This window comes from Asterias amurensis, chromosome 4 (assembly GCF_032118995.1).
Source record: "Asterias amurensis chromosome 4, ASM3211899v1".
NCBI classification, from domain to species: Eukaryota; Metazoa; Echinodermata; class Asteroidea; order Forcipulatida; family Asteriidae; genus Asterias; species Asterias amurensis.
In genome coordinates, this window is record NC_092651.1 from 26,706,815 (window position 1) to 26,720,775 (window position 13,961).

General features: G+C 39.3%; 2 protein-coding genes across 2 annotated transcripts; one reads left to right on the forward strand and one right to left on the reverse strand.

Annotated features, from left to right (window-relative positions):
* Nucleotides 1-303: 303 nt before the first annotated feature.
* On the reverse strand, nucleotides 304-4,600 carry LOC139936175 (uncharacterized). The gene is made up of 3 exons (XM_071930938.1): nucleotides 4,210-4,600; nucleotides 2,771-3,013; nucleotides 304-2,375 (listed from the first exon to the last, which is right to left on the reverse strand). The coding sequence occupies exons 2-3, from the start codon at nucleotides 3,000-3,002 to the stop codon at nucleotides 1,705-1,707; spliced, it is 903 nt and encodes a 300-aa protein (XP_071787039.1). The 5' UTR covers nucleotides 3,003-3,013; nucleotides 4,210-4,600; the 3' UTR covers nucleotides 304-1,704.
* Nucleotides 4,601-6,183: 1,583 nt separating this feature from the next.
* On the forward strand, nucleotides 6,184-10,861 carry LOC139936176 (deoxycytidylate deaminase-like). The gene is made up of 5 exons (XM_071930939.1): nucleotides 6,184-6,357; nucleotides 7,509-7,602; nucleotides 8,535-8,667; nucleotides 9,158-9,371; nucleotides 10,223-10,861. Exons 1-5 carry the CDS (start codon nucleotides 6,275-6,277, stop codon nucleotides 10,317-10,319), a joined length of 621 nt encoding a protein of 206 aa, XP_071787040.1. The 5' UTR covers nucleotides 6,184-6,274; the 3' UTR covers nucleotides 10,320-10,861.
* Nucleotides 10,862-13,961: the final 3,100 nt, after the last annotated feature.

A 13,961-nucleotide genomic window follows, 5' to 3' on the forward strand; every position in this document is an offset into this window, starting at 1 on the left:
CCAGGTTTCCTTTTTTTTCTCGTGGAAAATACTAGGGCCCAATTTTATAAAGTCGCTAAGCAAACTTCTTGGCTGAGCAAAGTCCGAGTGTGGCACCAGTCACAACGATGTAAACTTAATGTAATTTTGGCTGCTATATCTGTTAAGCAATAATTGTCTTTGCTAAGCAAGTGTTTGTGCCTACAGGCTTTATGAAACTGGGCCTAGGGGAGTTGACCAGGTTTGTATACTCGAGTGTGAATGCAAACAAAATAAACGTCTTGAAAGACCATATATTTAAAGTAAATACTTTTAATACTCTCAACTGGGAAACATCATAATATATAGTAAGTGCATAGAACAAATACAACAAACACCAAAACCATGAATAGATACTCAAGAATAATAAACATATTTAAAGACAGTGGACACTATTGGTAATTGTCAAAGACTAGTCGTCACAAGTGGTGTATCTCAACATATGCATAAAATAACAAACCTGTGAAAATCTGAGCTCAATCGGTCGTCGAAGTTGCGAGATAATTATGAAAGAAAAACACCCTTGTCATACGAAGTTGTGTGCTTTCTGATGCTTGGTTTTGAGACCTCAAATTCTAAACTTGAGGTCTCAAAATCAAATTCGTGAAAATTACTTCTTTCTCGAAAACTACGTTACTTCAGAGGGAGCCGTCTCTCACAATGTTTTATACCATCAACCTATCCCCATTACTCGTAATCAAGAAAGGGTTTTTATGCCAATAATTGTTTTGAGTAATTACCAATAGTGTCCACTGCCTTTAAAGGCAGGCTATACTCTTGGTACTGACTCCACAAGGAAGTTAATAACCAGACAAACTTTGGTAAAGGCCACTGGAAAGCTGTTGATATTATACAAAATAGTTGGAAACAACCCCTTTGAAATAATGGAGCTTTAGAGAAAGAAACATTTTAATCCGGAAACGAAAAGCCTCGGACTTGGAGCCTCCACAGCCATATGGAAATCACACACTTACACGCAACAAGTTTTTTTTTCTTTCATTGTTTTCTTGCAACTTTGATGACCAATTTAGCCCAAATTTCCGCAGGCTTCTTGTTCTATGCATATGTTTGGATAAATTGGATAAATTAAGTAAGGGTATACTGGTCTTTGGTAATTACCAAAAGTATACCATGCCTTCCACAACCAAAACTCATAACTCTTCTTAATTGACATAAAATGATTGTGTCACTGTGTAAGAGCGTTTGTTGATAATACAATGTTACAAATAAAAGAGGGGGGGGGGTCTTCAATTTATACCTTTAATTTAAATCCTTAAATCTTGACAAGCGATAGAACAATGCTGTTGGTAAATAAATAATTTAATAAGTTATACAAAAATAGTGGCCCAAAGTAATAATTCTATAAAAAGAAAAAGTTTTAAAGCTATATTTTCTCCATGACAAACTGCTCATGTTTTTTAAAAGTTACTTATCTCCTCTAGTCATTCATTACATCCAAACAACTGGGGATGTGAAAGATGTGGGATTGTGAATCTTAGGGCCTTGTCATACGAGGCAACTTTTTAAGGCAATTTGAGGCAACCAACTCAGTAATAGCTACAGGTCCACAAGAACATTGGTGACCATTGAAATGTGAATGGCTTTTCTTTTTTGAGATTGCCTGGGACTGGTTGCCTGTAAATTGCATCGTGGACACTGCCCTTATATCGCACGTCATCATTTTAGTTAAGATGAAGTTGCCATGGAAACTTGTTGGTTGGGGCACAACTGTGGATAGTAGTAGATACCGTTTGCATACATACACTGTTGGTTTTGAAGTAGATGAGGATTGTGTGAGGGAACTGGACTAGGCAAGGCTGGGCTTGCTCCTCGTAGTGCATCCACCGTTACATCTCTGTAGTCGCCAAACACCGAATGATCCCAAACACCCCTATTGGTGAAGTAGTCTTGCTCAGGGAACCACACTTGTGGGTACAGCGATTGGGGACTGACTACTTTCTCTGAGGTGTGGCTAGCCAGCTCTTCTGGATGAGGGGCCTCAAAGTGGGAATAGTATGGGGTGAGGTGGTTGGTGTTTGACCAGGGCTGGAGGAACGCTTGGTGGTGGGTGAGGCTGTCCGGTTCAAGAAGGCTCATCTGACTGGGGTTGGTGGATAAATCAAGGGCGCAATCGTTGGAATTCTGTCCCGGATGACTTGTATCTGATCTTTGTTGCCATGGATACTGAGAGCTATAAACATCTCCTGATGACGTCTCCACCGATGAGGGTCTTGTTGGAACTTTGTTAGCTTTTGGTTTTCTCTTTCGTACTGGTCTATCTCTCTTCCTTGGTTGTGGGTTACTCGTGTTTGAATCACACAACTGCCACGAAGACTGGCCTCGTCCATCAGTTCTACCTAAAGTTGGAGAGAAGAAGAAGAAGAAACAGAAGTACTTAGTAAGTGGGTGTTTACTAATGGCAGATCAATGGTTCACCTTGGGAGCAAGCATAAACAAGTTTAATTTTGGGTGGAACAAAGACAAATTTACACAAGTGCTGTTTTGTAGCTAGACCAAATTTAGTGGTGGGATCTTAAACAAAACTAGTCTACCAAGGGTGAGCAACTCAAAGAATTGTTCATGTTTAGATATGGGACCATAATATATTTAGGTAGCGCACTGACACTTTGAACCAGAGGTTGTTGGTTCCATTCCCGCTCTAATCAAACTTGATATGTTCGACCCCAAATTGTTTTTAAAAAGTCTTGTGAGTTCTCTTACGGTTGTTACCTGAACATTGTTTTGAAATTACCTTTTTTGTCTACAGCTTTGCTCTCTACCCTCATAAACAGCGAATTCCTGCATAGATTATGACGAACAGAGTTCTTCCAGAAGCGACATCCTTTAGGATCATTGTAGAAGGGAAATGTCATCTTAATGAAGTCATAAATCTGAGCTAGAGTTGCCTGGTGGTTGGGTTTAGAGAGAAGGGCCGTTCTGATGAGATCGTTGTAAGACAAGTCGGGTCTCCTCACGGTACACATTCTGCTCCAAGCTGTTGACAAAGATAACAGTGTAAATATAGAAAGGTTGGCCGGGTAAAGCTCGATTCATACTTCCTGCGAATGCGAATGCGATACGAATGTTTATGTCACAAATTCGTAACAAATAATTCGCAGTAGTTCAACTTTGCTCAACTCACTTGGGTTGGGAAGACAAATTCACATCAAATTCGCTTCGCATTCGCATTCGCAGGAAGTATGAACCGGGCTTCAGGCCTAGCGGTTGTGGCTATCGAAAGGAGCTTAAGCCTAGGCTACTGACTTCTTCTTTATTACTAGTGCAGCTAGCCTTCATGATTGAAGATGAACGCACTGTCAGACACATTGGGGCAATCCCCTTCTCTTTGCGCTAAGTGTGTACTGGGGCCTTTTTTTTCTATGTTGATAGTTTTTGTAACAACACACAGCTTTAAGTCCCATCCGAAGGATGGTTCGCTCACTCTGGCCACTACTTTCTTAGGGATTTATTATTTCTCTTAAAAAAAAGAGTTCCTCTTGAGGTATAGGTAGCTAATTGCTAAATTCTTACCTAATTGTGTACCCCCCCCCCCTGTACATTCTTTCAACCCTCCTGGACAGGTGAAAATATAAGAATGGTTAATTATTATTATTATTTATTAAAATAATATGACCTCAAAATTTAGGGAGATAAAGTGGTGGCCAGACACAGAATTTTAACCCCAGTTTTAACACTGCTTTTTTTCTCTGAAATTATTTTTTTATAGCCGTAATAGAGGTGATTTGTCATAGGGCGATAGTTACAGCTATGGGAAGATGGATTTAACTCTAAGCACAAAAATTTGAAATTTATTTCTTGATAAAAACAGGATTACAAACCAAATTTCCATTTGTTGCATATTGCTTGTTATACTGGTATTCAGCTGTTTTTAGCTTACCGTGGAATCAAGTGGTAATTTGGTTTGTAATCCTGTTTTTATCAAGGCAAAAAATGTCATAATTGTTGTGCTTAGCAGCTATATGAAATTGGGCGCTAGCTGCTGGTACTGTCAATTTGACAGTCAAGAGTTAGTGACACTCAGTCACTCAGTGTGTGTCATGGAAACTCGAGTGGTCAGTGGGCTTATAAAACTTAAATTTTAAGTTAACAGATTGTATGAATAATGGTCAAGCAATACTCGGCCTTAATCAAGAGAGTTTGTAAGAAACAAAACAAGCAAATGTGTCCTACCTGTTTCAAGAAACCACGGAGCAAGCTGGCTGTGTTTGGTTTTAAAATGCCCTTCAAAAGTGAGACACAAGAAATACTTTCAGCTGTCTTATCCGTTTTTCCAGCCGGCCTGCCCTACACAGGAAAAATAGCATGGTGCTTGACCCAGGAACTGTGCATACGATGAATGGGCTTACGATTGGGAACCAGGTGTTACTTTGCACGTGTTCAAAATTTGGTTTTTAGAACTGTCACATATCCCGCGAGAATGTTCACTTCGACAGGTGGGTGTATACAAACAACTGGCACAGGCCTAAAAAAAAATGCGTTTTTTGGTTTTGCCAAAAACAGTTTAGAATTTGACATAGATCTAGGACATTGTCAAGCCGAAATAATATTGTGCCATTGGAATGCTGGGCCAACTCATATCTGGGAACTTCGTGGGGTGATTGATTTATTCACACGGTGTTACCGCTAACCTCTTGTTCACATTCCCGTGAACTTTTGGTCGACCTTTTCACACGACAAACAAATTCCCCGAGATTTTCCCTGGAAACAATTAATCCCTTGCTCATGGGTAGGGTTGAAGTTAACCCCGGGTTAAAACGTCTTTCATAGGGAAAGGCAGAGGAGAACGGGATTTTGCTCGTTGTAGTGTAAAAAAAGGGGTTTTAGTTATAATATTTCCACCGCAAACAAATACAAGTTTTAAATCCTACTAAAGTGACATTCCGAGGTACGGATGCTGTGGTGAGTCCAAACCAGGCTGAAGCAAAAGCCTCTTTTATGATTCCGGGGGAAAGACGTTCACAATTATTTGTTTTACTCAAATTATAGCAGATGTTTTTTTATTCGAGAGCCTTTTATCCATGGTGTTCATTTCAAAACTTTCCGGGTGGGTTGGGTACCCGGGTGGTGGGGGGCGGGTTGGAACGGCTCGGGCGCGGCCGCCGGTGTCGCATGCAATTATGTCCTTCATGCAATACTATCCGGAGGACATTATTGCATATGCAATAATGCTCACCGGACGGTTTTGCATATGCAATCGTGTCCGCCCGGACGTTGCTGCATAATACAATTGTGTCCGACCGGACACATTTGCATATGCAGTTGTGTCCGCTCGTGCAAAAACCGTCCTTGCAGTAAATTAAATTCCCTTGGTCGACGGAACACGTTACAAGCTAAGTGCATGTCATTTCATCCGTTTCATCCGTTTCATCCGTTTCATCCGTTTCATCCGTTTCATCCGTTTCATCCGTTTCATCCGTTTCATCCGTTTCATCCGTTTCATCCGTTACATCCGTTTCATCCGTTTCATTCACTTCATTCATTAATTTCACAGGTGAAAATTCAAGTACAGACTTTAAGAACAGTAAGAAAACGATGTACATACAATTAAATGGGAAATGTTCGGCCGTTGGTATAAAAATATACGTAGGTTCAGTGCACGGGCGCGGCGCGGGCAGGCTCGCGCGCGCACATACAACATGTGCAGTTAGTACATGTCCATCGGACGGTTTTTGCATAGCCCCGGACAAGATTGCATAAGCAAAAGTGTCCGCGGACGGTTTTTGCATAGCCCCGGATACGATTGCATATGCAAAAGTGTCCGGAGCGGACAGTATTGCATGGCGGACACAATTGCATCTGACAATTGCATCCGGCGGTCAGACCACCAGGCAAGGCGCGCTGCTTGGCGACATTCTCTTGATAACTCAGTGTACATTTGTCATTTATCATAGTTGTGTTGGGTCTTCTTTGAAAATCAACAGAAATAGTGGGTCTCTAAGTTTCACTGGTTTTTGATGCCTACATTTCATAAGAATGTTGACCAGAAGCCAGTTTAGTGTGCGATACATTATTTTCGGAAGTTTCAAACTTTCGTAAGATCAAATTTGTCATCTCGTAGCCACCGTACGTCTAAACACCACAGAAACCAGTCTATAATTGTACATGTCATTACGTTGAGTAAGTTCAGAAACCAGACATATATTATGCGCGCTTTAATTTTTCCCGGGAAAAATTGTAGTAAAAGGTATATCAACACGAAGACACACAGACACGGATTCAGGGGCAGAACGGCAAAATGGAGCGAAATGGCACCTCACCGATCTGGGTAACTCCAACGAAGAAAACAAGTAAATGTGCTGTAAATGGAGATGCAAAGTGGTGAGTATGAAACAGACAAAACTATCGCTTTATTAAATTGAAGAAATTGGAAAAATCGACCTACCCACCTAACCCTAAGGGGGTAAAGTGACCTACCTACCCATTTGGAAAAGTTGGCGCCACCACTTTTTCATTCGATATGAAATAATATATTAGTATCTAATTAACCTCAATGAGATACCCCTTTTTGTAAAAATTAGTGAAAAGGTGGTGGCGCGATACGGAAGTTACCCTTACAAGAAGGACCGAAAAGTTTCCATATCCAGCCACCACTTTTTCATTTGGTATGAAACAGTAGTATCGGATTTAGTTTATACAGATTCTTACTCATGTGATGTGAGTCATGAGATATTCCTTTTTGTAAAAGTAAGTGAAAAAATGGTGGCAGGATCAGAAAGTTTTGTTGACAGAATGTATAGTATTACAGCAGTACAGTGTTGAGATGCAAAGGCTCTTTGAACTAAATAAAGTGTCGGATAACTTTCCGTATGGCGCCACCACTTTTCACTCATTTTTATAAAAATGGATATATCAATCAGGTAAATTAGATACTATATTATTTTATTTCGAATGAAAAAGTGGTGGCGCCATACGGAAACTTTTCCAATATAGTATCTAATTTACCTCAAAGAGATATCCCTTTTTGTAAAAATGAGGGGAAAAGTGGTGGCGCCATACAGAAAGTTATCCCGGGAAAAATAAGCAAGTTTCGGGTCTTATTCCATTTTAGTTCCTATGGCAGAAGTGAGCAAGTCAAGACTAATGTCCGGGCAACAAAATGGCTCTTGATTTTTCCTCTTTGTTTTAAATTTAGGCTATTTTTTTTTAGCATTTCACCTACCAAGTCCCTTAAGAGCAACATTAAAAAGGGGGGATAACTTTCCGTATGGCGCCACCACTTTTTCACTCATTTTTACAAAAAGGGATATATCAATCAGGTAAATTAGATACTATATTATTTTATTTCGAATGAAAAAGTGGTGGCGCCATACGGAAACTTTTCCAAAAATGGGAAATAAAGTCCAACATCTAAATCCGTTACGCTTTTAACACTGACGGGGCTCTGTGTAAGCACAGCACAAAGTCTACAGTGAATGTTCTTCGTTCGGCTTCCATCTCAATGCTCTTATTTATGTGGTTTTGGTTTTCAGTAACAAAAAAAGAGACGAGTGTTTAGGATGGGATGATTACTTCATGGCCGTAGCGTTCCTGTCAGCGGAACGCAGCAAGGATCCAAGCTCACAGGTACAAGTTTTGTTCATTTAATTTTTTATTATGGTTGTGACGCCAAGGACTCCCAGAAATACAAACTTAATCACCATACTAGTCAATAACCCTATTGAAGAGAAGACAAGGAATACTGGGGGGAAAACAGCTCGATTTGAGCCCCCAAAATGCCCAGTTACTTGAGACAGGTCTCGGAACTTAGATATCTGCTCTAAAATTGCAAAGCTTATGGGTTCGAATCCCACCCGAGGAAATATGCCTCAGGAAAGTACTGAACATACTGTGCTTAAAGGCAGTGGACACTATTGGTAATTACTCAAAATAATTATCAGCATAAAACCTTACTTGTTAACGAGTACTGGGGAGAGCTGGATAGTATAAATTATTGTAAGAAACAGCTCCCTCTGAAGTGATGTAGTTTTCGAGAAAGAAGTAATTTTCGACGAATTTGATTTTGAGACCTCAAGTTTAGAATTAATATTTAGATGCAAATTTTAAAACATCTCATAATATGTGAATTCTATTTTAATAAATTGTTGACGTAAGTGTCAAACTTGCCCTGACCAAATATGTGACCCACCATCTTCAATTGGGCTGTACAATTTGCACTATTATACCGTATGCTTAAACATGGTCAGGTGATCTGCTCTTGACCAATCAGAATGTATTTATTGTCTCAGGTATTTATGAGTGATGGATAATGTTTGACACCCTGCAGTATGACTGTCCGGCCATTCAATATCATCCAGCAGGGTTTTTGAAAATAAATAATTTATGCCAGCCAGCAATCTCAAAGTGAATGCATCTTCACAGTACACAGTCAACCCTCCTACTGTCTATTATCATCCACTGTGGTTTCAGGACTATGTGGTGGGATCCCTCTTGAACTAATTAAAAAAGTTATAATTGTCTCTCATTTAACTAAATGATTCTCTCTTCTCACTGCGCAGGTTGGTGCTTGCATCGTAAATGAAGAGAAGAAAATTGTAGGCATTGGATATAATGGAATGCCTAATAAATGTGACGATGATAAACTGCCATGGGGCAAGGATGGTGATTGGCTGGACCAAAAGTACGCTTTCGGTAAGTGAAGTCGCTCTACATCACACATTTAGTTTCCATCAACCATTTCGATGTAATGGACAAAATGTTGGCAAACTTGAACATCTGAAGTATGAATAAGGCCCCAGTTAGGCCTGGGCGACCAGCGAAATTTACTTCTCGACGAGTCACGCAGGTGCAATAGTACAATTCATGCTGAAAGGATTGAACGATTGTGTCACTGATGTCTGATTGTGTTTCATAAGTAAGTTATGTTGTCGTGAATAGTTGGAGCAACACAATTGGTTCACCAAACAGTTAGTCGCAACTATTTTTGTAGTAGTAGTGTCAGCACGATTAACCAAGTAGTTGAAAAATGGTAGTCGTGACTCGACTGACACTAGTCACTTAGCCCCAGTCACTAAAAAATGTACATTTTGGTAGTCCCCCCCCCCCCCCCCCCCCCGATGTGACGCTACTCATACATTCTTTTGCTCTTGATCTTGTTAAAACTTTTAATTTTTTTTTTTAGTGTGTCATGCTGAAATGAATGCAATCATGAACAAGAACTCATCAGACGTCAAGAATTGCACGATGTACGTCGCCCTCTTCCCCTGCAACGAGTGCGCAAAACTCATTATCCAATCAGGGATCAGGAAAATCTTGTATCTATCGGATAAACACATCGCAAAGCCAGCAACAATAGCGTCCAAGAGACTACTGGACCTAGCAGGTGTTGAATATGTGTAAGTTTTTTATTTTCTTTGTTTTATTTATCTTTTTGGCAATATTTTCTGCTTAAGCAGCTCTATGAAACTGAGACCGAGTCTGTAAAAGCAGTACCGGTCTTTCCAGGACCAGTCTAACACCATGCCATCCTTAATGCCATAATTGCATAGTTTAGGTAAAAATTAAGAATTTATTGATAATGTTTCAATCCCAGAGCTTAAGTTTTAAATTGGGGGGGGGGGGGGGGAGGGCGGTCTTATCATCCCGAGAACCCAAACATTACCCTTTGAGATGTTTTCCTTTTTTGATAAAAACTGTTTCTAAGTTCAATCTTGATTTGGGGTTGAACAAAGACAAATTTGCAAGAGTGGGACTTGAATCAACGGCCACCGAAATAATGTGCTGGCTCTCTACCAACTGAGCTGTCTCAAACTCTGGTGTTTCTGATCAGCAGATTGGGGGTTTGAATCCCCAGCCGTGACACTTGTGTCCTTAAGCGAGACACTTAACAATTGCTTCATCCTTCGGATGGGACGTAAAACTTTTGGTCCCATGTGTTGTGTAATGCATGTAAAAGAACCCATTACACTTATCGAAAAGAGGTTCGTCACTTCAATAACCTATCTTTCTGAAAGTTTGTATATACTCAGCACCTTGAGTACCTTGTGTGGTACATACGTGCGCTATATAAGACTTCAATATTATAAGTATTATTATCTAGCCCTATCTGGTAGTTTCCTTGTTTTATCAATCTTTTTATCCAGGGGTTCCAGCTCTAAATCATTTACAAAATTTACCCAGTCAGTTTCCCTTGTGGTTTATAATGTAAATTCAATCTTATCTTGACTTTTTAACTTTATATTAACAGGAAGTTCACTCCAAGTCAACCCAAGGTTGTTGTTGATTTCTATAAGATCGATCCGGATGCAGCACCTTCTCCTTTCAGCTCAATAACGTCCCCATAAGTAGTAAGTGTATACAGGGCCCAATTTCATAAAGCTGCTTAACGGTAAATTTTGTGCTTACTGAGCAAGTTTCCATTTTGTTGCTCTGCTAACGGTAAGTACACAAAAAGCTATGCTAACCTTCCAGTGCTTATTGTAGGAAAAAATGAATGATGTCACAATGCAAACCCATTGTGAACGCTCAAGCTGGGCGCCTGAACTTCTTGCGAAATACCCCTATGCTTAAGCAATTTTTCTACTATCAGTTTGCTTGTACCGTTAAGTAACCCTATGAAATTGGTCCCTTAACTCAAGAGGTTAAAGTTCACTAAGGTCAGTCAAGGTTAACGTATGAAGAAAAAAAAGCACATTATCGAAGAGCTATGGTTATTATAACATAAAGAGTGGCTACACATTTCCAAGTTATCTGTAAGGAACAAACCATAAATAGGGTGTTCCATTAAAGGGTCTATGTAACTTTTGTAGGATAAAAAACACAATGTCCACAGATTTACACTAAACGTATACAGTTTGAAGATAATGATAGTAGAAAGCTTTCCTGAAAATATATTACGTGCTGAGGTGCTGTAGTTTTGGGGAAATGAGTAAAACAAAGTCATGAAAATCATTTCGTCTCATGAGACGAAAATTATTTTAATCATTTACTACAAATGTATTTTCATGACATTTTTTTTATCATTTCTCAAAAACTACAGCACTTCAGTAAGTAATATTTTAAGGGAAGGTTTCCACTGTTATTATTCAAACCCTGTAAGTTTAATGTAAATCTATGGACATTTTGAAAAAGTACCCAAATCCTTTAAGGCTCACCTATCATTAGAGTTGTCAATCAATGACGCCAAAGTGCGTACGACACGCGAGTCTTGCTCTGCTCAGCACAAGACATAGTATAGTGTCATAGTAGACACCTCAACGCAGCAAACCGAACCGCAGAAATTGCTTGAGTCAAAACATGAGGCCGTCGCCATTTGGAATTTTTCATGAACTTCTGTTGCTTTCATTTCTTGAGTTTTAGGTCTTTAGTTGGGTTATATGAGTGGTAAAAAGTTGAAGATAAAACTCATTTTGTATATTTTTCTTTGTTAAACAGTATAAAAATTTGATACTTTTTGTCTGATATATTTTTTGTAACAACTAATTCAAGAAAGTTGTGGTTACAGTAGACATGGATGATAACTGATGGTTGACCGACTGCCTGTTTGAAACTTCCCTAGGTTCCGGCGCCTCATCCAGAGCAGTCTTGGTTCAAGACGTCAGTGATCGATAGTGTACGGCGCTCCGTTGTAAATCGTTATAGCACGCCTCATATGGTATGATTTAACCAACTTGACTGGCTCGCACTAACTTTATCCGTAAGGATAAAGACAGGTACTTGCTTTTCAGAACCTCAGGCAAGCCAGTCAATTTGGTCAAATAATTCTGCAAGAGGATATGCTATAATGATTTACAACTGAGCGCACACTATCCACTATCGATTACTCGGGTCTTGGGCCAAGACTTCATCCAGAGGCGCTGATGAAGGATGGGCTGAAGTATACGCCTCTCTTAATATTTATGCATGGGGTATGTCACAATGCGAACTCAAAACGAGGCGATGGGCGCACCCACTGCAAGTGATGGGGGACGTGCGCCCATAGACTCATTTTGGGTAAGAATTATGACGTCGTGCATAAATATTAAGAGAGGCATATACTCATACGCATGGGACCTATTCCCCTGACTTAAGCCTGGTTCATACTTCCTGCGAATGCCAATGTCATACAAGTTTTGATGTCACAAATTCGCATCAAATAATTCGCGCCAGTTCACTTGTGCTCAACTCCTGCGAAACATTTGGTGCGAATACAGCCAGGGCCTTTGACGTCAAAATTTGGTTTGCAATCGCAGGAAGTATGATCGAGCTTTAACCCCTAGTCACCTCTTCCTGTGTGGGAAAAGTTTGACTATCAATATTATTGTAGCTCTATTACATATTTAATCTTTTGTGAAAAAAATAGTTAATGGCCTGACGTTTCGACCCTAGCAGAGTCTTTCTCGAAGTCTTTCTCGAGAAAGACTCTGCTAGGGTCGAAATGTCTGGCCATTAACTATTTTTTTGCATTTATACTCTCGGTCCATTTGGTTGGTAAGTTGTTTGCAACAGCTAATTTTATTTTCTCAATTAATCTTTTGTAAATATTTATTGTCTTTGCCTTGAACCAAAAATAGGGCCGATAGAAACATTCTTATTGCAGCTAACTTGTTAACATTATCCATGATGCCTTCACCCTGTAAACCCTTATCGGTGCTACATTTTGGGTCTTGTGTTTCAAAACTTGCAAAAATAAAAACTTGGAAAACAAAACAAAAATTGTTTGAGACAACCCGTCCAGATTAAGCGCTATTTTATAAAAACTAGTTATTATTGTTTTTATCTGAAAGTAGCTCAAAATACCAAATGTTGGAGCGTCATGATCGATGGGTTTGAGTACCATATAAGAAGCCACTATTATTATTTATGGATTATCTAGCAAAGTAACTTTGCTGTGAAATTACCCAAGTGAGTTACTGCAAACAAAAAACAATATGTTTCCTAAATACTTGGTATTGTTTCATGTTATAGGACCTTTTTGGAACCTAGGCTTGTTCATCAGCTTCAGGGAAACTGACAAAACAAGGAGACCGCCAACATAGGGCTAGATAGCCCAATTGGTAGAGCGCTGGTAAAGCGTTAAACTGGAGGTCCTTTGCTCAAAACCCGCTTTAGAAAAATGTTAATAATAATACGAATAATGAAAACTTATAAAGCACACAAATCCATAACAGCGCAGATGGCGCTGTTGTTGATTTTCAACCTACAATTATTTATAATTCACCCAGTCAGTTTCCCTGGTGGTCTATTACCTGTTACTAATAGTGTTCATGTATACTTCCAGTTCTTCCAATAGTGTTTTATTACATTTTGAAGAAATTTAAGAGATTTTTTTTATAACAAAAATAAATAAATAAGACTATTTATAAGAATTGTCTGCATTGTTTGAATAATCATTTATTGTTTATAATTTATGATAAAAGGCAGCAGCAAGAAGTATGACAATTTCTCTTCCACCTCTAGAAACAACGTCTTAATAACATTTTGAGAAAAAAGAGATAATGAGGGGGGGTTGTTGGATCTAGACAATAACATTCTTAAAATTACGACTGGAATGCACCTAAGATTAATAAGGGAATCAATGTGTGGTGAAGAGGTTTTCAACTAGTGGTTTAATCCCAACGAGGCCTGGTTCTTGATAATTTTACCCAGACCGAAGTCCAGGTAAATTATCAAGAACCAGGCCTCGGCGGGTATAAACCACGAGTTGAAAACCGATTCAACACACTTTGATTCCCATTCATAAATACCTTTTCGGTTAAAAACATCATCACTTTTTGGTCAAAAAGTTAAATAAATGCAAAAATCATAATTGTTAAATGATTTCTTCCAACACAACACCCCTCCAGCTATGAAATGGTAAAGCCCCCCGTCGCCCTCGGGTAAACAACTCCTTTTAAGGGAATGATGTGCGTATTCGCATGGTGTAGCATGACTTTTTCAGCCGTTGCTATCGATGAATGAAGAAACTGTCTTATAAGAACAGGTGCAAGGTCACGCCCATGAATTAA